This window comes from Octopus sinensis, linkage group LG5 (assembly GCF_006345805.1).
Source record: "Octopus sinensis linkage group LG5, ASM634580v1, whole genome shotgun sequence".
Lineage (NCBI taxonomy): Eukaryota > Metazoa > Mollusca > Cephalopoda > Octopoda > Octopodidae > Octopus > Octopus sinensis.
Window position 1 is genome coordinate 64,638,591 of NC_043001.1, and position 27,261 is coordinate 64,665,851.

Sequence of the window (27,261 nt, forward strand, 5' to 3'; positions counted from 1 at the left end):
ATATACGGAAAACAGCTTCTAAGCTGGATTCCAAAAATGGCAGGAACATTAGAACTGATGTATTACTGTGCAAGGTGATCATTTCAAAGGAGATGATGTTAAAACTTAGGTAAATAAGTTATTTTTTTTTATTAAACATAACTAGTTCAGGAACGTTTTGATACCAAGAATCCTAAAAGGAGTAAAAGCAACAATACCAAAGACACATCTACCTGTAAGAGAAAAGAAATATCCTACATAAGCATTTTACCACCCAGCTGATAAAGATTATACCAATGTAAATATAGGTCTTATGGAAACCATCATTATTCCTGCACACAATGGCAGCACTTTGGCTAACCATCCTTAAGTATGACTAAAAACAGTAAAAAAAAAAAAGGACTAGGAAATATGATGTGACTTGGTATAATCTTCTATATTTGATGTTAGTTTAAATTAATATCCCCAAAACATTCTTTAGCATCTTTAAGAAAGATTTTCATTCTCAGCACAAATGCCATAGGATATTCGACATATTCACTGTTGCATTATCGTACTTCGCTACACCAAATTTAACAAATAGAACAGCAACTGCAAACTACTATAACTAAGATCAAAGAACTTGGAAAGAACATGATATAGTAATTCAAAAGAAAATAAATCAATCTCAAAATACAACTATAGGACTTGTGATAGAAATAAAAAATTGAAGGAGCTAGTAATCAATATTATGCATAAAGATATTCTGTCTACAACAGACATAACTAATCTAAACACATTTAAATACATCAAATATGTTAAATATTACATGCAATTCTCTTGAGACTAAACCTAGCATAAACTTACAAAGATAGAACTACTACTACTAATAATAATAGTAGTCCTTTCTATTATAGGCTTAATGCTTGAAATTTGGGGAAGGGGGCTAGTCGATTGCATTCACCTCCATGCACAGCTTGTACTTATTTTATCAACCATGAAAGAATGATAGGCAAAGTCAACCTCAGTAGTATGTGAACTCAGAGCATAAAGACACTAAGAATTTTACCACCCAGCTGATAAAGATTATACCAATGTAAATATAGGTCTTATGGAAACCATCATTATTCCTGCACACAATGGCAGCACTTTGGCTAACCATCCTTAAGTATGACTAAAAACAACAAAAAAAAAGGACTAGGAAACATGATGTGACTTGGTATAATCTTCTATATTTGATGTTAGTTTAAATTAATATCTCCAAAACATGCTTTAGCATCTAAGCATTTTGTCAGGTGTGTTACTGACATTTAAGACATCAACTACTGACAGGATCCTGGTTCTCTGAGTACTCATTGAATGCAGGCAGAGTTTTCAGTTTGCAGATTATGGTGATCTCCACAAGACACTTGATTTAGTGGACAGGTATATGCTCTGGAGGATTCCAGATCTAAAAATTATACCTCTGTAAATGGTTGGGCTGATAGTGGTCTTGTATACAGGAACAGTAAGCACTGTTCAGATAGGGGGCTCGATATGTGACTTTTTCCTAGTTAGATCTGAAAGTGAAAGTGAAATAAGTAAAAGATAAAAGAAAGTGAAAGGAAGGGAGAATGTAATAATGAGTGACTGAGAATAACGACAAAGGGTTTAAAAAGTGTAAAAATATTTTCTTTCTCAACTTACTCAAGATCTTTTGTTGTTTATAAATGGGAGAGAGATAGATAGAGAAAGATAGAGAGTAAGAGAAAGCGAGGGAAAGTTTACTATCTTTCCCCTACCGCATTCACCAGCACTGTCACTCTCTCTCTCTATGTCTGTCTGCATTCATAGAGAGAATTATCATCGCCACAACCACCACACAATCATGAGAACAAATATTATGAATCAGATATTTATTGGGTTAATTTATATATATATGTGTGTGTGTGTGTTCTATATATAAATATGTATATATACAAAGTGTATATATCTGTATTTATATATATATATATATAATTTGTATACATTAATATATATAATGCGTACACACACACGCGCGCACACACACACACACACACACACACACACACATATATATATAATGTGTGTATTATGTGGTCGGTTGAGCTGAAAATATGCACACCTATGTTAAAGGTGTTGGCGAATTTGTATGGCAACTATTTTTTTCCTCAAATGAAAGGCATGACCTCTAGGACAAAATTCCTCATCCTATAAAATGTGGCCCAAGTAGACCCGAATGAAATCGGGTTATATTAACCAACATTTGTGAAAAGAGGTCTAAATGGGGCTGGAAGGGGATTAAAATTTACAGGAGCGGATGTTTAGGAATTCTCTGTTACATGAAGCTAAAAAATTTGCACCAGCCTTTAAATCGTTAATGTGTTGCCGTCCATGATGAAGAAGTTTTGAATGTTTGCCATGGTGAGTCTACTGTCATGAGAAAGAATCACTTCAAAACTTGGTGTTTAGGAATTTTCTTTTACATCAAGTTCAAAATTTTACGCCAGCCGTTAGACTGCCACTACGTTGCTGTCCATCATTAAGAAATGCCAGCTATGGTGACTCTACTATACTCAGACTCTATCCCTTCAAACTTTGGTATCCAATATTTTTTTATTTTTATTCAGCTCGCAAGCTTGTCTGTCCCTTTTAAATGTTAGTGTTTTGCTGTCTGTCTTGAAGCAGACCTTTCCGTTGTCACTGCCTGAAATTTATGATTGATCTTTCAAAATATTTTCTTTCTCAACTTACTCAAGATCTTTTGTTGTTTATAAATGAGAGATAGATAGAGAAATATAGAGAGTAAGAGAAAGCGAGGGAGAATCTGAGAGAAATGAAGAGTAAAAGAGTGGGAAAGTGACAGAGAAATGAGAGAGAAACAAAGAGGGAGAATGTGGTGATAAAAAACAGAAAGGAAGCAACTGAAAGTAACAACCACACTCTTACCCGCATGTAGAGCGGTTCACCGTAAGCTAGTCAATATCTATAAATCTGAAATGTGAAAAGTTTGTCTGGTTTTGGCATTGGAATGGGTTAAAGGGCACTACATCCTGTCGGATTCATTCCGAAATTTACAGAGACATGTAAAATGAGAAATCCCTATCTTAAAAGCTGTGGTTACTAGGGCAAAAAACCCACATTTTGACTAGTCTTTTTTCGTTACTCTCATTTTCTTATCTGCCTGTCTTCCATTTCTCTCTCTTTCCTTCCTTCCCTTCACTTTCTCTCTATGATGATGTGTGACAGATCAACTATCTTTCCCCTGCCGCCTTCGCCAGCACTCTCACTCTTTCTCTCACATCCCCTCTCTCTCTCTCTCTACGTCTGTCTGCATTCATAGAGACAATTATTATCTCCACCACCACCACCACCACCACACAATCATGAGAACAAATATTTGTTCTCATGATTGTGTGGTGGTGGTGGCAATAATTATTGGGTTAATTTATATATGTGTGTGTGTGTTCTATATATAAATATGTATATATACAAAGTGTATATATCTGTATTTACATATATATATATATATATATATAGATATATATATATATATATATATATATATCACGTGATCACGTGACCGACCAGACCATCAGATGTTGCTACACATCACTGGTCACAATGCGTTCGCATTGTTTTAGCCTTTGAACAACGCCACCCCGCTGGCTAAGCGAGCAGGCCAATATATATATATGTATATATATATATATGTATATATATATATATATATATATATATATATATATATATACTGTGTACACCCACACACATATATATATACTGCGTATATATGTACATATATATATTTAATGCATATATATATATATATATATATACAATATATATATATATATATATATATATATATATATATATATATATATATAATGTGTGCATTATGTGGTCAGTTGAGCTGAAAATATGCACACCTATGTTAAAAGTGCTGGAGAGTTTGCATGGCAACTATTTTTTTCCTCAAATGACCTTTGATAAAATTCCTCATCTTATAAAATGTGGCCCGAGTAGACCCGAATGAAATCGGGTTATTTTAACCAAAATGTGAAAAAAGGTCTAAATGGGGATGGAAGGGGATTAAAATTTACAGGTGAGTGTGTTTAGGAATTCTCTGTTACTGCAAGCTAAAAAATTTGTGCCTGCTTTTAAATCGTCAGTGTGTTGCCGTCCATGATGGTAAGAATGTGGTTGTTACTTTCTGTTGCTTCCTTTCTGTTTCTTATTGCTACATTCCCCCTCTTTGTTTCTCTCTCCTTTCTCTCTCACTTTCCCACTCTCTTACTCTTTCTTTCTCTCGGACTCTTCCTTGCTTTCTCTTATTCTCTATCTTTCTCTATCTATCTATCTATCTTCCATTTATAGCTGGCATTTCTTAATGACGGACAGCAACGTAGTGGCAGTTTAACGGCTGGCGTAAAATTTTGAACTTGATGTAAAAGAAAATTCCTAAACACTAAGTTTTGAAGTGATTCTTTCTCACAACAGTAGACTCACCATGCCCTCCACTTCTCCTGCACTATCTCTGACACCTCTGTCTCTTTTCTTGACATTTCGGTCAGCATTCTTCTCTTACCACCTCCATCCACTACAAACACACAGACTCACACTCATACCTCAACTTCTCCTCCTCCCACTCTAAACTCACCAAGCTTTCCATCCCCTATTCTCAATTCCTCTGTCTACGCAGGCTCTGTAGTGACGACCATGACTTCGAGACTCAGTCTCAACTCAAGGCTCGCCACTTCATCCTACGTGGATCCACACTGCCCTTGCCAGAGCATGTTGTGTGGACCGTGCATCTGCTCTCTCCCCCCAAACCCGCCCTGCAGTCTCCTGCCTACCCTTTTCCCCTCACCTACCACCCCACTACCCTACTTCTCCAACGCACCATTCTCCGAGCTTTCCAGCATCTCCAGTCTGACCCGTCCACTTGACACATCTTCCCCAACCGATCCCTCCCCACCTTCAAATGAACCCACAACCCACGAGACCACAGCTTCTTCCCGAACCTGGCTCGCTCCCCTGCTCCTGCCCATGCTGCCACACTTGCCCTTACCTCTCCAACACCATCCTCCTCACTGGCACCCATCATCGACCCTATCACATCACCGACTCCTTCACCTGCACTTCTACCAATATCATTTATTGTAGCTCCTGCTCTCTCTGCCATTCTCTGTACATCGGACAAACGGGACGCTGCTTAGCTAACCGGTTCACAGAACATCTCTGAGACATCCGCCTCAGCAATGACACCCCGGCCTCACTCCATTTCTGCTCTACTGGTCACTCTTTGCAACACTTGCCTGTGTTCGGATTGTCCTTGCACAGAGGCCATCTGGACTCCCGTTTGCGCCGTGAACAGAGATTAATCTTCTCTCTTCACTCCTTTGTACCATATGGGCTCAACTCTCTTCCCCTCTTTATCTAACCTCCTCTGCTTGCCTCTCTTCCCCTCCCTCTTACTTCCTCCCACCCACCTCTCGTCTCTTGCTCTGACTCCTACTTCTCTTCACTCCTACTTCTCTTCACTTCTACTCTCTCTTCTCTCTTACTCTCTTTCTCTCTTCTCTCATACCCACCTTCCCCTTCCCCCTTCATTGTCAACCCTCCCCCATAAGCCCACCGCACCCCTTCACATTCCTACTCCACCTTCCCTATCCTTCCCATCCCATCCCTTACACCCTCTCCCACATACCCTACCTTCTGCCTACCCACAAACCCCATCTCTACACCCACCCTCTGACTACCCACATACCCCAACTCTACCCCAACCCTCAACCTAACCCACACTCCCCGTGCTTTCCCCACTCTCGCCTCCCCCACCTCCCAACAACATCACACCACACCACACCAAACCACACAACATATCACACCACAACACACCACCACCCACAAACCAACACTGGCCACTTCCCATCCCCACATTTTCACGCCTATACATACACACATGCACACGTCAAGACCACCAGCCCTCTTTCACACGCACATATGTACTCTCTTACACACACACACACACACCTTCATTTTGGGACCGCTTTTACTTTGTTATCTCCCCTACTTCTTCGGCCTCCTGTGTGACCCTTCTGTCTGGCAGTCGCCATGATAGATTGGTAGCCATTACACACATTTTTTTCTCTCCTTGTTCCTTTCTGTGTTCCTTTCTGTAGAAGAGCGTAGGCTCGAAATGTAAAAGACTTTTTCAATTCCCGAGAGTTATACTAATACATCTGTTTGTTTTGTACACCACCTGTCTTCATCTTTTTTTTTTTTTTTGAATTCTCTCTCTGTATATATATATAATGCGTATATATGTACATATATATATATATTTAATGTGTATATATGTACATATATATATTTAATGCATATATATATATTTATAATGTGTGCATTATGTGGTCGGATTGAGCTGAAATTATGCACACCTATGTTAAAAGTGCTGGCGAGTTTGCATGGCAACTATTTTTTACCTCAAATGAAAGGCGTGACTTCTAGGACAAAATTCCTGATCTTTTAAAATGTGATCCAAGTAGACCCAAGTGAAATCGGGTTATATTAACCAAAGAAGTAAAACAATGAAAAACTATGCCATTTTAATCTCAAGCAAGGCTGGGTATCTCTGTAAGTCAACTACATATTTGTGAAAAGGGTGGACGTTGTCTCACAAGCAGTTATACAGGCAAGAGTGTTAGTAAATATGGTCGGATTGAGCTGAAAATTTGCACACCTATGTTAAAAGTCCTGGCGAGTTTGCATGGCAACTTTGAGTTTGCTCAATTAAAAGGTGTGGCCTCTAGGGCAAAATTCCTCATCTTTTAAAGTGTGACCCGCGTAGACTCAAATTAAATCGGGTTTAATACCGAAACAAATAAAACAATGATAAACTATTTTAATCCCGAGCAAGACCAGGTTTCTCTGCTATCTTCTATAGGCGCAGGAGTGGCTGTGTGGTAAGTAGCTTGCTAACCAACCACATGGTTCCGGGTTCAGTCCCACTGCGTGGCATCTTGGGCAAGTGTCTTCTGCTATAGCCCCGGGCCGACCAATGCCTTGTGAGTGGATTTGGTAGACGGAAACTGAAAGAAGCCTGTCGTATATATATATATATATATATGTGTGTGTGTGTATGTTTGTCCCCCTAGCATTGCTTGACAACCGATGCTGGTGTGTTTACGTCCCCGTCACTTAGCGGTTCGGCAAAAAGAGACCGATAAAATAAGTACTGGGCTTACAAAAGAATAAGTCCCGGGGTCGATTTGCTCGACTAAAAAAAAGGCGGTGCTCCAGCATGGCCGCAGTCAAATAACTGAAACAAGTAAAAGAGTAAAGAGTAAAGAGTATATATAAAAGAGGCTTTGTGTCAAAATTGTGTACACATTTTGCTACGTCAGACGTTGGTGGCCATACAAGTGGTCGGATCGAGCTGAAAATTGACACAGGCATAGAAGGCAGAGAGTTGAGTAGGTTAAAACTCGCCATCTGGAAAGATGCAGTTGCTATGGTGAGAAGAGTGATATTTTATCGATTCAAGGGGGCTCTAAGTCCCTCCAGATTGGCGCAATTGGCATCTAATCTAATCTATAAAGCGAAGAAGGTGAACGTTGATACAAATTGGATTTTTATGTAAAAAGGGGTCTAAATGGGGCTGGAAGGAGATGAAAATTTACAGGAGGGGGTAACTTGAGGTGTGAAATTGATTGGGAGACTTTTTGGGCCACTACATTGGTTGCTTTGCTGTGAAAATGGGGATCTATATTGGACACTTTTTGCCCGATTTCAATCAAATTCTCAACATGGTAAAGTGGAAGTGGATTTGTAAATTAAGCGCAGAAAATGGGTTCGAAATTTTGAAAATTAAGGCAAGATTTTTGAAATTGAAAAAAATTTCTCATTTTTACGTATATTTTTGCCTTTTATCTTTTATTGTTTACAGTTTTTAATTTTTTTGAAAGAAATTTACAGCTGCATGTAGCCCGTGTTTAGAGCTTTCCTTTCCATGGTCAATTGTCTAAAAATTCCCAAAATAAGTACTAAATTTAACAAAGAAATCCTTTTTTTCCTTATTTTTAATTGCTCAAATAGTGGCACGTACAAAAGGCAAGTGTGCTTTCCGTTGTCACTGCCTGATATTTATGATTGATCTTTCAAAATATTTTCTTTCTCAACTTTCTCAACTTACTCAAGATCTTTTGTTTTTTATAAATGGGAGAGTGATAGATAGAGAAAGATAGACAGTAAGAGAAAGCAAGGGAGAGTTCGAGAGAAAGGAAGAGTAAGAGAGTGGTAAAGTGAGAGAGAAAGGAGAGAGAAACAAAGAGGGGGAATGTAGCAATAAGAAACAGAAAGGAAGCAACAGAAAGTAACAACCACACCCTCACCTGCGCGTGAAGCGGGTCACCGCTAGTCAAGTATATTAAATCTAGTTAGTGTGCTACCAAGGTAAACAAATGTGTCCACAACTTCTAACTTTTTATCCTTGATGTATAATTGATGGTGAGAAGTAGCCCATCTGGAAATGCAGTCTTCCTCAGTGTGGTTTAGGAGATTGCAATCATCAGTGTAAAGAGATTATGAATGAGAGCCATGGAAGTTTATGTTAATGGCTGTCGATATATCACTATATGCAAAGTCTTGCAAAGTAACAATAGCAGAGATAGTAAGCAATGTAAGAGCCAAATCACCTGACTGAAATGGTTTATCATAGCTCACCATTGACACAAATCTATGCTTTCATTTCATGAAGAGATCAAATAAGCTATGTGAAATTTTATGGACATTCCAAAGAGTTGGCCAATGTTCAGTGTCAAAGGTCTTGGTACATACATCTGTATATTTAGATAGGTGTATGTGAACATGTACATAAGTTTACATGTATGTATGCATTTTAATATGTGCACAGGTGTATGTATGAATGTACTTATGTTCATATACATGTATGTGTGTGTATGTATCTGTATGTATTTGTGTTTGTATATATATTTACACTTACACTGATTTAGGAAACAACTTATTTCTACCTTCAGTCTATTAGGCCTTAAAATTACAGTAGCTACTGATCTGTCTATAGTTGACTTTTTAGATGTTTCCCTAGACATGAACTCCTCCTCATCTAAACCTTTCCATAAGCCTAATGAGAAACTTGCCTATATACATAAAGTCTTGTCACCCTCCTGTAATTTTTAAAAACCTTATACCTAATATTAGTAACAGAGTGTCTAACCTCTCTTCCTCTAAAGAAATGTTTGAGAAAGCATCCCCCTATTATAACAATGCCCTAGCCAATAGTGGTTTCAAAGATAAATTAATATATAACCCCACTACTATTAATCAGAATAATAACAGTAGATTTAATGGCTTCAAAGATAAAGTAATACATAATCCTTATTATATTAATCAGAATAATAATAATAGACCTAAAAATAGGACAAGGAAAATTATTTAGTTTGCCCTTCCCTTTTCCCTTAATATAAAAACTAACAAAGGAAAAAGATTCCTGTCTCTCTTAGACAAACACTTTCCAGTAACTCACAGATACAGGAAAATATTTAATAGGCATTCTCTCTTTTATTCTATTTTACTTGTTTCAGTCATGTGATTGTGGCCATGCTGGAGCACCACCTTTAGTCAAGCAAATCGACCCTAGGACTTATTCTTTGTAAGCCTAGTACTTATTCTATCGGTCTCTTTTGCTGAACCACTAAGTTATGGGGACATAAACACACCAGCATCGGTTGCCAAGCGATGTTGGGGGACAAACACAGATACACAAACATATACACACACATACATATATATATATATATACATATATACGATGGGCTTCTTTCAGTTTCCATCTACCAAATCCACTCAAGGCTTTGGTTGGCAGCCTGAGGCTATAGTAGAAGACACTTGCCCAAGGTGCCATGCAGTGGGACTGAACCTGAAACCATGTGGTTCTTAAGCAAGCTACTTTTAGTTGCTGCCCCAATGTAAAGAGTATCATTACACAAGGTCAATACCAAGAGCCTAAATCCAGTTGTAACTGTCAGGAAGCAGGATCCTGTCAACTTGTGATTAAATCTGCCATATATGAGGCAGAAGTTACTGCAATGCTAGATGATAATACAACAGATAAGAAGACCTACATTGGATTATATGAAGGAGAATTTAAAAAATCGCTATAATAATCACATAGCCTCCTTCTGAAATAGGGACAAAAGCAAAGCTATTAAGTTGGCTACCCATGAATGGAATTTGAAATCTAACGCGACACCACATGTGATTAGGTAGAAAATAATTGAAAAATCCATGCTTTATGTTAATGGATCAATAAATGTAAGCTATGTTTAGCTGAAAGCATTCAGATTCTTTTTGGATCTAAGATTCCCTGCTTACTACTGAACTCTAGATCTGAAATTTTCAGCTATAAGATGTTTAAAGGAACAGAATGGAATATCGTAGAGGAGAAAGATACTGAAAGCCTAAAAAGGTGATTGGTGAAATAGTGTGTGTGCAAGGGAGGATAATAGGGAGGAGGAGGAAGCTGGTAGTGCACAAAAAGAGGGTGGAGTGATGGGTGGCTGATGCTAGAAGAATGTCAAAGTACATTTTGAAGAATTGGAAAATTCCACCTATACCTAATTAACTTGTTGATATCGTTCCAGCCTTATAACTTAAGGTCTAAGGGGGATAACTCTTACTTTTTTTACTTTTTCATTTTCTGTTTTTTTACCTTCTTCGGTATCTATAAGGTTTCTTCTCAAATTTTCGCATTTCTTTTCTCATTCCATTTTTAGTTCATTATATGTGGTTTGTGCCTGATGAATATATCTGAGGTACTTCTCAACATATGAAACTATTAGTAGAATATAACATGTATTGTGTATATTAAATAATATTTATCTCTCACCAGACGGAATACATTTTTTGTTGAGCTTGCCATCATGGAACAGTACATTATATGCACATACACACGTGTGTGTGTGTGTGTGTATGTACACAGACATGACAAAATAAATAGAAACCCTTACAATCGTTAAAATTTATTTAAATCTGGAATTATGCATTCAAATTATTTATTAATTATTATAATATAAATATTTAATATTTAGTAGACATGCCCTTTGCATTTTTCAATACAAGGACTTTATTAGGCATACATATATCAGATGACAAATATTCTCTTGAGGAATTTCTTGCCAAGTTTCATGCAGTAATCTCAAAAGTTTTGGCTTTTGAGGATGCTTTCTTGTTCTTTTTATAAAGTGTCCTGTCCATTGTGCCCCAGAGATGTTCAATAGGGTTCATATCTGGTGACTGGTTTGGCCATGAAATCTTTTTAATGCCATTTTCTTCCAACCAGTCTTGGGTCTTTTTAGCCATGTGACAAATAAAGAACCTTCTTTAATCATTTCACCACTGGAGAAGATTGGAAAGATTTGGGGAAAATGGATTTATGCTAAGGCTAAGTTTGAGAGAGTATCAAGAATGAGATGTGAAAGATGCTTGATGGGGCAGAATGGGCTACAAGCATACTTTTAGGATGTAATTTTTGTTGTGTTGGATGGGTTTTTCTTGAGTACAGCAAATTGACAGTCCTCTCAGTTCTTAGTCATTTCCTCTGTGCAGTTCAACATCTTGAGATCAGCCTTCACTACTTCGTCCTATGTCTTCCTGGACCTTCCTCTTCCACAAGTTCTATCCACTTTATTTTCATCCATACACATAAAACAACTGAGCCAGTGCAGTTTTCTCTCTTGCACACAAGATTTGATTCTTCTTATGCCTAATTTTTCTTTCAAAACTTTGACACTTAGTCTTACATGCATGCTGATATTTCACATCCAACAGAGCATACTAGCTTCATTCCTCCCTACTCTTTGTGGCCTGCAGAAATGATAACCTTCTGAATTTTATCTATCCTATTTTTATTCTAGTAACTACACTTTCAGAACATCTTCCACTACTAATTAGGTCAACTGAGTATCTGAAACTATCTACTACTTCTTAGGATTCCTCAAAGTATCCGAGATAATCTATTTCCCATGTTCCTTTGTCTTTTTGGAACTCATGCATCGTCCACATACAAACACTACTTTCATTGTTAACCGTTCAGTGATTCCATTGCACTGCTTATGTGTTCATAGCCTGCACTAGGTAGACCATCTGGAATTCTTGCCTACACCTTTCTTATATATTGAGTAAGGCCATTTACCTGAAGAGAGTAGAATCCTGTCTGTTTTCCAGCTCACTGTAACTTTGGTCTTTCCTAAGTTAACTTTATTTGATTCCAGGAGGTTTTGCTTCCACATCTGGAATTTCTTTCCTGATTCTGTTATGGATTCCACTATGAGAATGAGATCATCAGCATATAGTAGTTCCCAAAGACAGTCTTGAATTCATCTGTTATGGCCTGTAGGACCTGGTGAACACTTACCTGTACACTAAATTTATCACTGTACTCTTTGCTAAATCCCACCTTACACACAGCATTTCTGTATATGGTTTGTACAGCTTTCATAAGCCATTCATCTACCCTACATTCCTAATTCCTCAGAAACCACATTGTCACAGAGTTATAGACTCTGTAGAAGACTTTCTCCAGATCAATAAATATCAGATACAATGGCTTACTTTTAGCTAGATACTTGTCTTGCTAGATACTTGTCAAGTACCATGGCTTACTAGATACTTGTCTTGCAGTTGTCTTACTAAGATGGCATCAGTAGTACTTCTCTCTCTACTACAATCATCATCATCATTGTTCGATCGTGGTCGAGACAATGGAATTCACCATGCTACGCCAGACCTCACGGTCCATCATGGCATTACGGAGGTCCTGCTGCTGGATGCCTGCATCCCTGGAGATTACATCAGGGTAGGAGAGTGTGCGCCCTGTGGTACCACGAGCAGATGGCTTCCAGAGGAGAAGAGTAGAAATTATCTCTTTTTCAGCTCTACAACAATGTCCAGCAAACTGGACTCTCCTACCTTTCACAAGAGATGACACAGGTGGTAGTTTCCCATATATTTGCATTTTGGTTGGATGGCGCTTCCACGAGAGATTTTGAGCTCTCATAAGGAGGCGAGTGTAGGTTCCATCCAACCGCCTCTCAAGCTTCTTTGATAACGTCCAGGTTTCTGAGCCATATAGTAGAAATGGTTCGATTGTGGCTTTGAAGATTTCAAGTTTGAAGTCTCTACTTAGATTTGATGACCAGATCTTACAAAGCTAAACTGCATCATCTAGATTAACTTTGTTCTTTATTACTTGAGTTATACATCTCTCTGTAACGTTTATGACTTGGTCTAGCAATTTGATACCTCAGTAATTATTTCAATCTAAGGCATTTCTTTTTCCCTTGTAACTATTGACTCTAATGCTCTTACACCAGTCACTTGGTATGGCATTTTCTGATATAACATGACTATAGGTGACAAGGCCAAAACCTACTGCACCAGATATTTCAGGCATCTCAGCAGTGATTCTTGATGAACCAAGGGCTTTCATATCTTTAATTGCCAAGACCCTTTTTCTCAGTTATTCTCTATGCTTAATAGCCTTTCATAGTAGCACATCCATGCTTCTTTCTTTTTAGGATCACTAAATGCAAGCATACCGTAATCCATCCACACACACTTCTCCCCCAAAACATTTTGATTTTCTCTGATATTCTGTCTCCCTATCCAAAACACCTGTCTTTCTCTGATCCTCATGCTGTAGATCATTGGCAGATCTTTTTGCTTTCCCCTTTTCTACGTGGATCTGTCTCCTTGCTTCTTTTCTGTCTACTTGGTATAATTCTCTACTACCCCCATTCTTCCAGTCCTTCCAGGCATGTCTCTTTGCTTTTATAACTCCACCTACCACACTTTTCCACCACCATGTTGTTCTTGGTTTGGCCAGGATTTTTCACCAGCCACAAATTTGGTCTGTAGCTCTTAGCAGGTTGACCCATAGCAACTCCTTGTCTTCTATGCTTCTAACTCCTTGTTGTCAGAATCTTCAATTAGAGTTTCTAAATTTCTTATTGTTTGCTGGGTCTTTAAGTTTCCATATTCCTCTTTTCCAGATGAGCCTGTGTTGTGATGCGAGTTACAACACCTCCTTGCAAGAGATAGACTGGGCTGAGTAAAGTATAAATAGTAATGATCCAAGTGAGTTTTAGGTTCAGAATTTGGAGTTAAGTGAAGTTCATGTTAGTTCGCAGTGAAGTCAGTTGGTTAGTTCACAAGGAATATTGATTGTTGGTTCATAAAGGGATTTGTTAGTTCGTTACATTGTTTGTACTGTTGTCTGGTTATCTTATTTACTGTACATACCAAATTATGTTACAACAATGTGGCGACAAGGGTTTTGAAGCTCAAGTAGGTTATTTAACAATTTGTTTGTGTGACAATTTGTTAAATAATGGAAGACCTATTAGCTTCCATAACACAGTTGCAAAAGCAACAAGAGCAGCAACAGGAGTTGCAGAAGCAACTATTACAGCAACAACTACAACAACAACAATTATTGGAGTGGTTGGCGTTAGGAAGGGCATCCAGCTGTAGAAACACTGCCAGATCTGACTGGCCTGGTGCAGCCTTCGGGCTCCCCAGACCCCAGTTGAACTGTCCAACCCATGCTAGCGTGGAAAACGGACGCTAAATGATGATATTCAAGCAAGTCCAAAAATTAGGTAAGTTCGTTTTTGGGAGATGGCATTTTGAACTCAATTAACGAATTCAGTTATAACCTAGAGGAGGGTATAACTTTTGCATCATACTACAGAAGGTATGAGGAAATTTTTATGCAAGATTGCAAATCATGGTCAGACAAAGAAAAAGTGCGAAAATTAGCTCTGTTTGAGCATGAATGTTACTGTAATTTCATATTGTTCAAAAAACTCAATGAAATTTGTTTTAAAGAAACAATAGAATTACTGTCTAACATATTTGGTGATAAAACTTCTCTATTTAACACTTGAATGGAGTGTTGGAATATAATGAAAAAGGAGACTGATGATTTTATTACATATGCAGGAATAGTCAACATGACGTGTGAAAGTTTTAAACTCGAAGAACTTACACTTTAGATATTCTAGTGTCTTATTTTCATACAAGGCCTTACAGCAAGTGAACATGCAGAAATTCGGGCAAGAATTCTTCCTATATTGGAACAAGCAAACCAAGATCTAACCTTACAGTCCATGGCAGAAGAATGCCAAAGAGTGGTAAACCTGAAACATGATGTAGAAAAAATTCAAGAAAAGATTCTTCAAAAATACAGATATGCCAGCCAGAAAAGTACAACCAAAAAAGAGCGCCATGTTATAGATGTGGGGGCATACATTTCAGAAAAGACTGTCCATTTAAAAATCAAAAATGTTACAGTTGCAAAAGAATTGGTTACAAAAGTTCACACTGCAGAACAAAATTACAAAGGTCAAATGTTAAAAATGTTAGAGTGCTCTCAGCAGAAACAAAAATTGACACCCAAATAAGAAAATTTGTACACATAAAAATAAATGGAATGCATATTAAACTTCAATTGGATACTGGAAGTGATATTTCAATAATAAATATGGACACATGGAAGAAAACAGGAAATCTGCTTGTAGGAAAACAGTGAAATCTGCTTGTAACATGACAGACAACAAATTACATTTCATAGGCAAAATGTGGACTAATGTCTCATTTCAAGGGAAAACATGCAATGTGAAAGTTTTCATTGTTAAAAATACAACCGATCTGTTTGGTACCGATTGGTTAGAATTATTGAATTCATGGGACCTTCCCATAAATCTCTATTGTAAAAACGTAAATGGTTGTCCCTCTAAAAATAATTCATCTGAAGAGTTAAAGAGAAATTTTTTTTAATGTTTCTGCAAGTAGGAGTGGCTGTGTGGTAAGTAGCTTGCTTACGAACTACATGGTTCTGGGTTCAGTCCCACTATGTGGCACCTTGGGTAAGTGTCTTCTACTATAGCCTCGGGCTGACCAAAGCCTTGTGAATGGATTTGGTAGACGGAAACTGAAAGAAGCCTGTCGTACATATATATATGTATGTGTGTTTGCGTGTCTGTATTTGTCCCCCCAACATTGCTTGACAACTGATGGTGGTGTGTATACGTCCCCGTCACTTAGCAGTTCAGCAAAAGAGACCAATAGAATAAGTACTAGGCTTACAAAGAATAAGTCCTAGGGTTGATTTGCTCAAATGACTGAAACAAGTAAAAAAGTAAAAGAGTAAGTACTCTCAGACAAAGACTGAGAGCCCATGGTCCAGAATACAAATCAACTGTGCTAGACCAGTGAATGGCACTCACTATTTAATCATGGATAACTATACAAAGTGGCCAGATGTATGCAGATGTAATAAACCCACAGCAAAGACAACAATAAAGTTCCTACTCGAGTTATTTGCTCAATACAGTGTTCCAGGCACATTAATTTCAGATAATGGAACACAGTTCACAAGATATGAATTAAGAAATTTCTGCAAAATACACGCCATAAAACACATCTTTACCACCACCCTACAACCCAAGGTCAAACAAGCAGGTGGAAAGATTCATCAACACATTCAAAAAAGCTCTAAGAAAAGCTAGGAACAAGCTAGCTAATGATGAGGCATTAACAAAATTTTTGAAAGTATATAGAATAACGCCAAATCCAAATTCTAATTCAGGAAAGTCACCAGCTGAGTTAATGTTAGCACATAAAATAAAATCAATCTTTAATGAACTTTTGCCAGGAAAAAATACATATAAAGGAAAGACAAAAAGTACATTTGAAGGAAATATGAAAAATGTTACAAAACATTTTAAAGTAGGAGATACAGTTCATTTTAAGAATTACAAAAATGGTAAAGGAAGTTGGGAGGATGGCTGTGTGATCAAAAGATTAGATAACATGATGTATTTAATTAAAGGACAACATTCAGAACATAAGAGACACCTTAACCAGTTAAAGGTGAGACATACAGAAGAACAAATGGAAGTCTTCTATTATATGTTTGAAGTGCCAGCACCAAGAGATATTGAACCCTGTAGAACTAGCTTCAGAAATTGAAAACAGAAGTAATACCTAAATGAAAAAGATATTAAATTTTCAACAAGAGTGTTTAGTACAATGAAAAGAAAAAGTGCTCTGTGCAACGAACAATACTACCTTAAAAGTCAGGCAACAATTAAGATACAACAATTAAAAAGAAAAAAAAGAGGGCAAGGTGCTGCAAAGAAAAAATAAAAACAAAAGTTGTCAAAATCTCAGAAGGGGAGATGTTATGATGAGAGTTATGATGTCCCCTTGCAAGAGATAGACTGGTCTGAGTAAAATACAGATAGTAACAATCCAAGTGAATTCTAGGTTCAGAGTTCAGAGTCAAGCGAAGTTGGAAGAAATATTGATTGTTGGTTCATAAAGAAATTTGTTAGTCCATTACATTGTTGTTACCATTGCCTGGTTATCTTATTTATTGTACATAACAAATTATGTTACAAAAGCCTGTTTTCTCTGGGTTATAGTTATAAGTTTGAAGTGGCTAACCAAACTCTAAGTTTGAAGTTTGCTTTTAATCCACAGGCATTATAGCTGGAGATGATGAAGGAAAATGTTGTTAAAAAATCCTTTCTGTAAAAGATCTTGAATCATTCTGTTCTATGATCTGGAATGAAAAGAGAGATTTCATGACTGAATTCAGTTATGAAACAATACCGTAACATCAGCAGTAAATCAGATACAATCAACCTTGCACCATAGTTGTAGGCAAACTGTATGACGAGAAGGCACTTGGAAGAGACTTAAGAGTTGGATACAGAAAGTCATTAATGTGTACATTCAAAAGAACTGTGGAAGGCAAGATTGACATATCAAATTGGTTTGCTATAGCAGTGATAAATCTTGCAACTAAGAATGAACCAACTAAGTAAACAGAAAACTTTAGGCCCATTACTTGCTAAAACATTATGTATAAGCTTTACCCAAGCTGCCTCACCAAATTCTTCCATGATCATTCTGAGTCCCACAACATGGTAGTTTATGAAGAAGGGAGTGTGATAAGCAAAATTGTGCTGTCCAAAGAAAACACTACAGAAACTTTGTGACAGTGTGGCTCAGTTATCAGAAAGCATTCAACTCTATTCCCCACTCATGGCTGCTTAAGTCTCTGCACTTGGCAAAAGTATCTGTTACCTTACTTGCTGTCATTGAGAGGCTTGCAAAGACCTGGGCAACAGTCCTCACACTTACAGCTGAGAATGGAATAATTGTCTCTGTTGCAATAAGTATTTCAAAAAGAATATACCAAGCAGATAGTCTTTCTGTAATTGTGTTTATTTTGACATTAAATCTTTTATCATTTCTGTTTCAGAAATCTTATGATTACATATTAGGATCTACTACTGTTAGAGATAGCAATCTGACCTATAATTTCTTTGTGGATGACCTAAAGATCTATACTAAAAATGTTTACAATGCAAAGAAAAAAACAGCTGGAGTTAATTACATTTTCAGCAGACATAGGAATAGAATTTGGTCAAAAGAAATGTTTGTATTTGATTACTGAACATTTTGTGTATCAATCTCCTGTTCCACACAAAGACTGCTACAAATATCAGGCATTGATGAAAACATATCCTATCAAAGTGCTGTGAATAAAGACAGAGTGACCCAAGAATATTACACCAAACATAGAAAAATATGGCATTGGATCTCTCCTCTTACAATAAGACAATATCCTACAGTGCATTCGTAGTACCAGTGCTGATACCAGCTTTTGGAATATTTGACTGGTATGTAGAAAAAATCCACTCCACAGACATTAAAATCCACAATAACTGGTCTAACATATCTCCAAGAAAACTTGGTTATGAAATGCTCAGTATATCAAAAATAGATCATTCATGGCTATGTTTCCTGAAGGCTCAAAGATGACACTAATATTAGCATGAAGTGCAGTCTTTCTTGGACTCATGACTGTTATATCATGACACTTTGAAAACTGCATTTTCAATCCAAGACCAAATGATTGCTGCAAAATACCTAATAAGTGCAAAAGACAGGGAAGCTCTTGGAACCCAATTTGCAACCAAGCATGTTGATTATGTCACATTTTTGTGGAAAGACATCATACATGTGGTCAGCAGCTACTAAAAATTATCATCAAAGTACTATCTTCTCATTTGACATGACATTATTTCTAAAACAATATACAGGGCCATCTCAAAAAAGATTGTCTTGGGATATATTTGAAGAATTCTCTTACAATTAAATGTGTAACGAGCTTAGTGTGAATGTGAATATCCTAGTGCACTTTTGGGGTGCACAAAGCAATCACTCACTCGTTCGTTAATAATAATCCATTATCTCTGCCCGTCAGAAACAACAAGACGCAGACGTGAAATATATATATAACTACTTTATTCTCTTTCTTGGTAACAATAACAATAAGCGTGTTATCTGATGTCCTTGATTCTGGGCACGCACCGCTATAAGTTAATAGATTGTAATATTTACAATCTTCAGCCCAAAAACAGAAAGGGGTCAAGATGGCGTCGAACAATGGAGACGATGTTGGTCTGCAACAATTTGGTAAGGACTGCTAGAAGCTAGTTCCAACGGAGAGAAAATATATTGCGTGACGTCGCCTTCAATCGCTGGGTCCCAAGTCCTCGATGACTGCTGCTAGTGGTCAAACGTTCTATGACCCCCTTGCCTCGCTAACTACCACGATAGGCAAGCGAGTCGTGCTTCCGGTGGTTCGCGCATGCGCGAGAGGGGCCTTTCTGTGCCTTGGTGAAGGCACCAACATGCGCGAAATACAAATGGACCGTGCGCGAGCGCGCGCCGTTGTAAGATCACTACAGGCTCCCCTCCAGTGCGTACGCACGAAAGGAAACTTATTGTAGTGACTGCAAAACTCAAGGTGGACCAGATAACCAAACAGCACACAATAATATAATGGCAAAATTTATAACATACACAAGAAATTTACTAAAGGAAAAAGAGAAAAAAATACTCAATGAGCAAAAATCAAGAGTGCATGCATGAAAGTGTATACGTCACAAAGCATAGAGCCTTCCGCTGTAGGAAGCGGAGGGAATGCAAAACTCACAGTTAATGAACCTAGGCGAAATAAAATCCAACTTCTCTAAAGGTGGTTGATCCTGCAAAATAGCAGTTAAATCAATTGCTGCAGGAGAGGAAATGGAATTGACAGAAGCTCGCTAGTAACACAAAAGGCAAAAGTGCAAACATGCTGGTGTGATGCGCGACACAGATAATTTTCTGTTAATTACGTGACCAACAGTGGTCTAACAGGGAAAATAATTACGCCCATACATAGGCGCAGCGCATGTGAACATCCGACATTCTATGAGTCGGGAAAAGAATTAGGCTAACGCACGTGTTGCAAAAACAAGGCAAGTACACGTGCGAAGCAAAAAACGCATGAAATGCAATAGTGCTTGCCAGACCAAAAAAACAGCAAGAATATGCCAGTGGTTAAGCGATTATATGCTTCGTTCGTATAGGAACAAAAGTATGACATGCTGGCGCGTTATAATGGACAAACAACCCTCTCTATGTATACGTGACCGCTAGGGTCTATAGAAATGAGGGGTGTCCACAAAAGGCAAATTTAGCATGGAAAAAACAAGCGAGAAAAGCTTGTGTGACGTATGTATGTGAGAGAGAGCATTTATGTGTGTGTACGTGTGTGCGACAGAAATACATACAAGGTGAATGCGAGCAAAAATATAAAAACAGCGCATAGAAAAAATGTCTCTCAAGGGCTATTCCAGACAAGAATTAGTTTACCAGTCTGTAATAGCCTGATGTACAATAGCAGTTCGTTCTGTAACAGAATGTTGAAATCACAAAATGCAGATGCCGGTTGAACACCTATCGTGTAGCGGTTGTGGCTTCAATGCTGTGACAGGTTAACTGGAACAGAAGAAATCTCGTAGATAGTGCTGGGCTGTGAATTCTTGGTGTGCTAATGCACAAACGGCAAGTGGACCAAACTTCCGCGAGTTGCTATGTACATCTTGGTGGAGGTCGACGGTGTTGAAAGGTGACGTTGGTGGTGGAAGGCGACTGTAGTGGACTTGGGACAACATTGTTCTTAGTGATGATGGCGACGAAGATAGCGACGACGTGAAGTAGAAAGACGACGATGATGATGACGAAGGTGGAGAAAAGGCATCGAATATATGATGGCATCCGTCATCATGGCTGTAGAAGAAGAAAGAAGCTCCTTCTACAACTGTGTGGTGGCCGGAAAACAAATCGTCGAAAGATGAATGCGTAGAGTTAAATCGTGTTCTGACTTCGCAGAAAAACTGGATTTTTTTGTTGATAAGTGATCTCTGGTTTTAGACCAGAATCACGTCGGGGTCACCACTGTAACGAGCTTAGTGTGAATGTGAATATCCTAGTGCACTTTTGGGGTGCACAAAGCAATCACTCACTCGTTCGTTAATAATAATCCATTATCTCTGCCCGTCAGAAACAACAAGACGCAGACGTGAAATATATATATAACTACTTTATTCTCTTTCTTGGTAACAATAACAATAAGCGTGTTATCTGATGTCCTTGATTCTGGGCGCGCACCGCTATAAGTTAATAGATTGTAATATTTACAATCTTCAGCCCAAAAACAGAAAGGGGTCAAGATGGCGTCGAACAATGGAGACGATGTTGGTCTGCAACAATTTGGTAAGGACTGCTAGAAGCTAGTTCCAATGGAGAGAAAATATATTGCGTGACGTCGCCTTCAATCGCTGGGTCCCAAGTCCTCGATGACTGCTGCTAGTGGTCAAACGTTCTACGACCCCCTTGCCTCGCTAACTACCACGATAGGCAAGCGGGTCGTGCTTCCGGTGGTTCACGCATGCGCGAGAGGGGCCTTCCTTTCTGTGCCTTGGTGAAGGCACCAACACGCGCGAAATACAAATGGACCGTGCGCGAGCGCGCGCCGTTGTAGGATCACTACAAATGCATACATAAACATCAACACAAGGAATTTTTGGTGAAATATTCCCAGCAAAACTTTTAGCAAGTACAAATGTAACAGACCGGTTATTGTTTGGGACAGAGAAGAAAAAATATGAACTTCTATGGAGGTCAGTTGCCCTACTGATGGGAATATCTCTTCAAAAATCAAAGAGAAGAGGATAACTAAAGGCAACTGCTTCAAAACCTTCAGCTTCTATACTCAGATTATACATTCATATTTGCACCTAACTGGGCTGTTGACTAGCTCTTTGCTGTATATCTCTTTGAGAAAAGTTCATTGAGGCACCTTGCTAATGACAACTGCTGAAATGTTTCCATAAATTAAAATCTATGATAGAAGTGGGAAACTAAATTTGAACAAAACAGATCAAATTTCTGTGGAAAAAAAAAACTGAATTTTTTTTCAAGTAATCAAATTTTAGTTCAAACTCTTTATAATTTCATTTCATGAAACATCCTCTTGATATCAATTTAAAATTTCAAAAACCTGAAATAGAACAGAATTAAAATTTGTATGAATTTACAGTTTGTTTAAGACAGGTTTTTTACTATTTATTAATAATATTTTAGAAATAATATATTTATTCACTAGTTTGTGACACAGTATGTTTATAATTTTTTGTTTCTTATGTGGTTTAATCTTTATGTACACAATGCGGGATTGTAAATCAAAAATTAAATGATTTATGTTTATATTTTTATATTTTTACTCTAGACTACATGTATGTGGCGAAGGGTACTTTTATTATGTACTGAAGAAAGTAAGATAACACTTCATGGATTTACAAAGAAATTAGGGTTGGAAAATACTGTGGCTCATGGCTTATTTCATAGATTAGAAAGTGAAGGATTTATTAAAAAATCTGCAAATGGAAAATTAAAACGGTAATTATATCATACACTGTTTTAAACAAATAAACAAAGAATTTGATATGAAATAAAAATTATAAATAAAAGATTCAATTCTAAAATTTTTCTTATTTGATTAAACTTCATTTGCAATAATATCACATTTTATAAATGTATATAATTTTAGATCAACCAAGATAATAGATCCAAAGAAATTAGCTGCAGGCTTGCAAAAATACTTCAGTAAGGAAAATATGAAGGAAGACGAAAACTGCTATAATAATGTAAGTTGGCTTAATTCATAAAATTCTTCAAAACATATTTAAAATTTGATTGGTTGTAACCAGCACCATCAGAAATTATGAAGGTATTGATTAGGTTAATGAATTATATTAAAATATGTTGAGAACACACTTACTCAACAAATTGAGATTTTGGAAACATCCTTCACTTGGGGCACAAGACCATCATATATTCAACAAAGTCTCAGTCACTACACATTTCTAATACTGCACTATCTCTAATTATAACCTGTCCATATTTTCCTACACATGCCAATCTACTATTGTTCACGTAGATGAATTGTATCACTTTCACTGATGTAGATGAATTGTATCACTTTCACTGATGTAGAAGAACCTGCAAGTGTAATGGATACTATCCCTGTCTTTAAAAAGCTGAGGTATTATGTACACATAGTTTTTTTAATAAAAATTGTTTATATAATTATTGATATATTATTTCTAATCACAATTATACTCAACATAATCATAATTATATTAGTAATAATAATAATAATAATAATAATAATAATAGCTGGACCCATATAAACTTCACAGAAAACAAAAAGTGTAAGCATCTGTAAATAGTGACTTCATTTAATAACTATCGAATAATTATGTATAAGCAGGACCCTGGGAAATTCTACGAAATACAAGAAATGTAAGCATCTTTAAAAGTAAAATCCAATTATAGTGTAGAAAAGTAAAAGTAATATCCAATATAGGCTGAGGACCCAGTATATAGAATACAGTAATCAATTATATTGTAGGAAAGTAAAAGTAACAGCCAATATTTGCTGTGGTTTGTATCTGTCTACTCTGAAAATACTGATAAGCATTTAAAAACACAAAACGAACACCATCTTCCTTCACTAACCACTCACTCTTTCTCTCTCACTTCCTCTCTGTCCCTCCTCTCTTTCACTCTGCCACTCACTTCAAATATATCTCCTCTTCTTAACACTTTTATTTCTCTTTTTCTTTCTACCTCTCTCTTCAACTGTAGAAAAGTAACAGCAACATCCACAGCTATTTGCTGAGATAGACAAACAAAAAGAAAGAGAGTTATTGTTGTGAAATTCTGACACCCCTGTGGGATAGCAAGTCAACTGTCCTAAACAGTATAAAAGCACATGCACACTGTCAGTGAGGGACAGTGTGGTGTGTGCAGGTGCTTTGTAAAGACAGTTGTAGAAGTCTTAAAGAAGAGATATTGTTTGTTACGTATTGCTTCTGATTTATATTTGTATTGTTATAACCTTGTTATAAGCCCACATGATAAAGTGGCATATATAGTCAGTTCAGAGAAGGACATAATAGTGTCAACAAGACACAACAGTGGCAACGAGACATTCGAAGCTCACAGTGCATGTTCTTAGAATGGAAGATCTATTAGCTTCCGTGGTTCAGTTGCAACGGCAACTATAACAACAAGAACGGCAGCAGCAACAACAAGAACAACAGAAACATCAAGAACAGGTACAACAGTAACTACAATAACAACAACAAAATCAACAGTTGTTGGAATTATTGTTGTAGTCAAAAAACACTTCAGGTTTGTTTTCAGCAGATGTGGTTGCTAATTTAATTGAAGAATTCACATATAATCCAGAAGAAGGGATTACTTTCTCTGCATACTTCAGAAGGTATGAAGGAATCTTCAAAGAAAAGTGTAAAAGCTAGATGGATGAAAAAAAGGTATGTCTTCTTTTAAGGAAACTATCACTAGCAGAACATGAAAAGTTTTGTAATTACATTTTGCTGAGAAAACCATCCGAAATTTGTTTTGAAGAAACAATTAAGCTATTGTCTAAAATATTCATTAAAATAAGTTCACTATTCAATAGTTGCTGGGAGTGTTTGAATTTGAAAAAAAAAAAAAAGAAATGGAAGATTTTGTTACGTATGCCAAAATCGTAAATAGAGAATGTGAATAATTTAAACTCAACAAATTAAGCCCAGACATGTTTAAACTTTGAGACTCTGTCTCAACTCATGGTTCGCCACTTCATCTTTTGTGGATATCCCCTCACCACTATCCACATATATACATATATATATATATATACTTAAGGCTTAGTTGTGATCTGAACATAACCGCTTCTGACACAGAGACTCGGGAGCCCCTTTTGGGCATTCTATTTTCCTTGCTGGAAGGGTTCCCAACCCATGGGCAAAGGAGGCGGGGTAGATGATGGGGGTGGTGTTTTCAAAGGGCTGGCATGTGCAATCTGATCACCTGCCGATCAAACTCCCAACCCATGTGCTTCTGTTGCAACACTAATTCTGCAGAACTGGGTTGGGTGTGAAAACCAACTTTAAAGTATAAATATAGATGTTTTTTAATCAGCAATATTGTGTTCGGTTAAGTCCTATTTGGTGTGAAAATTCAATAAACTGATTCCTTATGGGGTTTGCCATTTAATCAGTATAAAAAAAATCGATAAACCGATTCCTTATAGGATTTCCCAATAAAATTGGCTACACCCCATTTTCAACAATAACGTCTACCAATTTTGATGTATTTTGTTCAAACTTGATGCCAACATTACTTAGAATTCATGGGATCTTTGAATGCTTTAAGTTCTCCAAGAACAAAAAAAAAAATTGATGAGTGGAAAAAATCGATAAACTGATTTCTTATGGGATTACCCAATCAAGCTGTCTGCAACTCATTTTCAGCCAAAAGTTTACACATTTCAACGGATTTCACCCAAATTTGACGTCGATGTTACTTACTTTGGTTTGAAATGAAGAACTTGATTAGCTTAATAATCCTAACTTAATCCCGGGCAAAGCTGGGTTATACTGCTAGTATTGTATAATAGGAACAATGAAGGTAGCAAACTGGCAGAAACCTTAGCACGCCAGGCAAAATACTTAGTGGTATTTTGTCTGTCTTTACGTTCTGAGTTTAAATTTTGCCAAGGTTGTCTTTGCCTTTCATCCTTTCGGGAGTCGATAAATTAAGTACCAGCTGCACACTGGGGTTGATCTAATCAACTGGCCCCTTCCCCAAAATTTCAGCCCTTGTAACTAGAGTAGAAAAGAATATAATAGTTTTTCGAGATAAAGTTTTCTTCAATACAATGTTTCCGAGAAACAGCAGCAGCAGTTTTAAATCTGTCCTTTTTAACCAACTTTACCATAGCACGATCTTCTCTCTTGGTTGTTTTTCTTGGCCTACCTGAAAACTTTCTTGCTTCACACGAACCACAATCATCGTAGACCTTAAGAATACTGTGTACAACACTTTTTGACTTGTTAACAATCTTAGCAATAGATCCAATACTTAAATTATCCTTCCTTCGAAGCTTAATAATCTGCTGACGAATTGGTAACGGAGTAAGTGGCATTATATTAACAAAGTACACTGCAAATATTCTTACTAACGTTTAGTAAACGAACCGTCACGTAAACAAATTCAAAACATTAGAGTTTGCCGGTTAAATATACTAAAACACGGAGTAAAAGCAACCGTTCTGATCATTTTGGCTGCCATGGGTTTTGCAGTAAATCACTAAATCATCCATAACTTTTGTATTATCCTCTCAAATTACACCAAAATCTCAGGAAATAACAAATAATATCGTATTTATTGTCTGTGAAAATTATAGAATATAAAACAACTTTGATAAAGAAATTGTATCTACTTTTCTGATGAAAACAATGCCGTTCTGAACATTTTGGCTGCCACTGTATGTGCTCACTGTCCTGCATATGTTTATGAGTGTCTTTACTTACTACTTCCTGGGTGATGAACACACCACCATCTTATGCTCAGCAACACAGGATATTGCAATTCTGGCTATGAGGCTTTCCATGGATTATATGTTGCATGATAAATTGTTTATTCAATCAACACCTATCGACTCACAATGCCATTACGGACAGCCTATTCATGAACATATAATTATGTACAGCTTATCTAACCAATATGCATAAATGCACCAGTTAATTAGAACACATGCTATGTGCATGAAATTATTGCTGTATTAATGTTGTATTATGCTGTGTTGTTTCATTTTTTTATCACATTGTCTAGTTTTACTTGATATGACCCATGGAATACAACATTGGAGTGTATCTATATGTCTGACTAAACTCGAATATATACATGTTTCATGCCATGTAGCATAGCCATTTGCACACTGGCATCATACAATCT

The 27,261-nt window shown here is 37.1% G+C and overlaps 1 protein-coding gene across 3 annotated transcripts in view; it reads left to right on the forward strand.

Annotated features, from left to right (window-relative positions):
* Positions 1-27,261, forward strand: part of LOC115212167 (HORMA domain-containing protein 1-like) — a 557,209-nt gene that overhangs the window by 383,892 nt on the left and 146,056 nt on the right. For all 3 annotated transcript variants that reach the window (XM_036502711.1, XM_036502710.1, XM_036502712.1), the window contains 2 exons: positions 22,679-22,848; positions 23,000-23,096. In XM_036502711.1, coding sequence (XP_036358604.1) covers positions 22,679-22,848; positions 23,000-23,096 — 267 coding nt within the window. The remainder of the gene's footprint in view (positions 1-22,678; positions 22,849-22,999; positions 23,097-27,261) is intronic.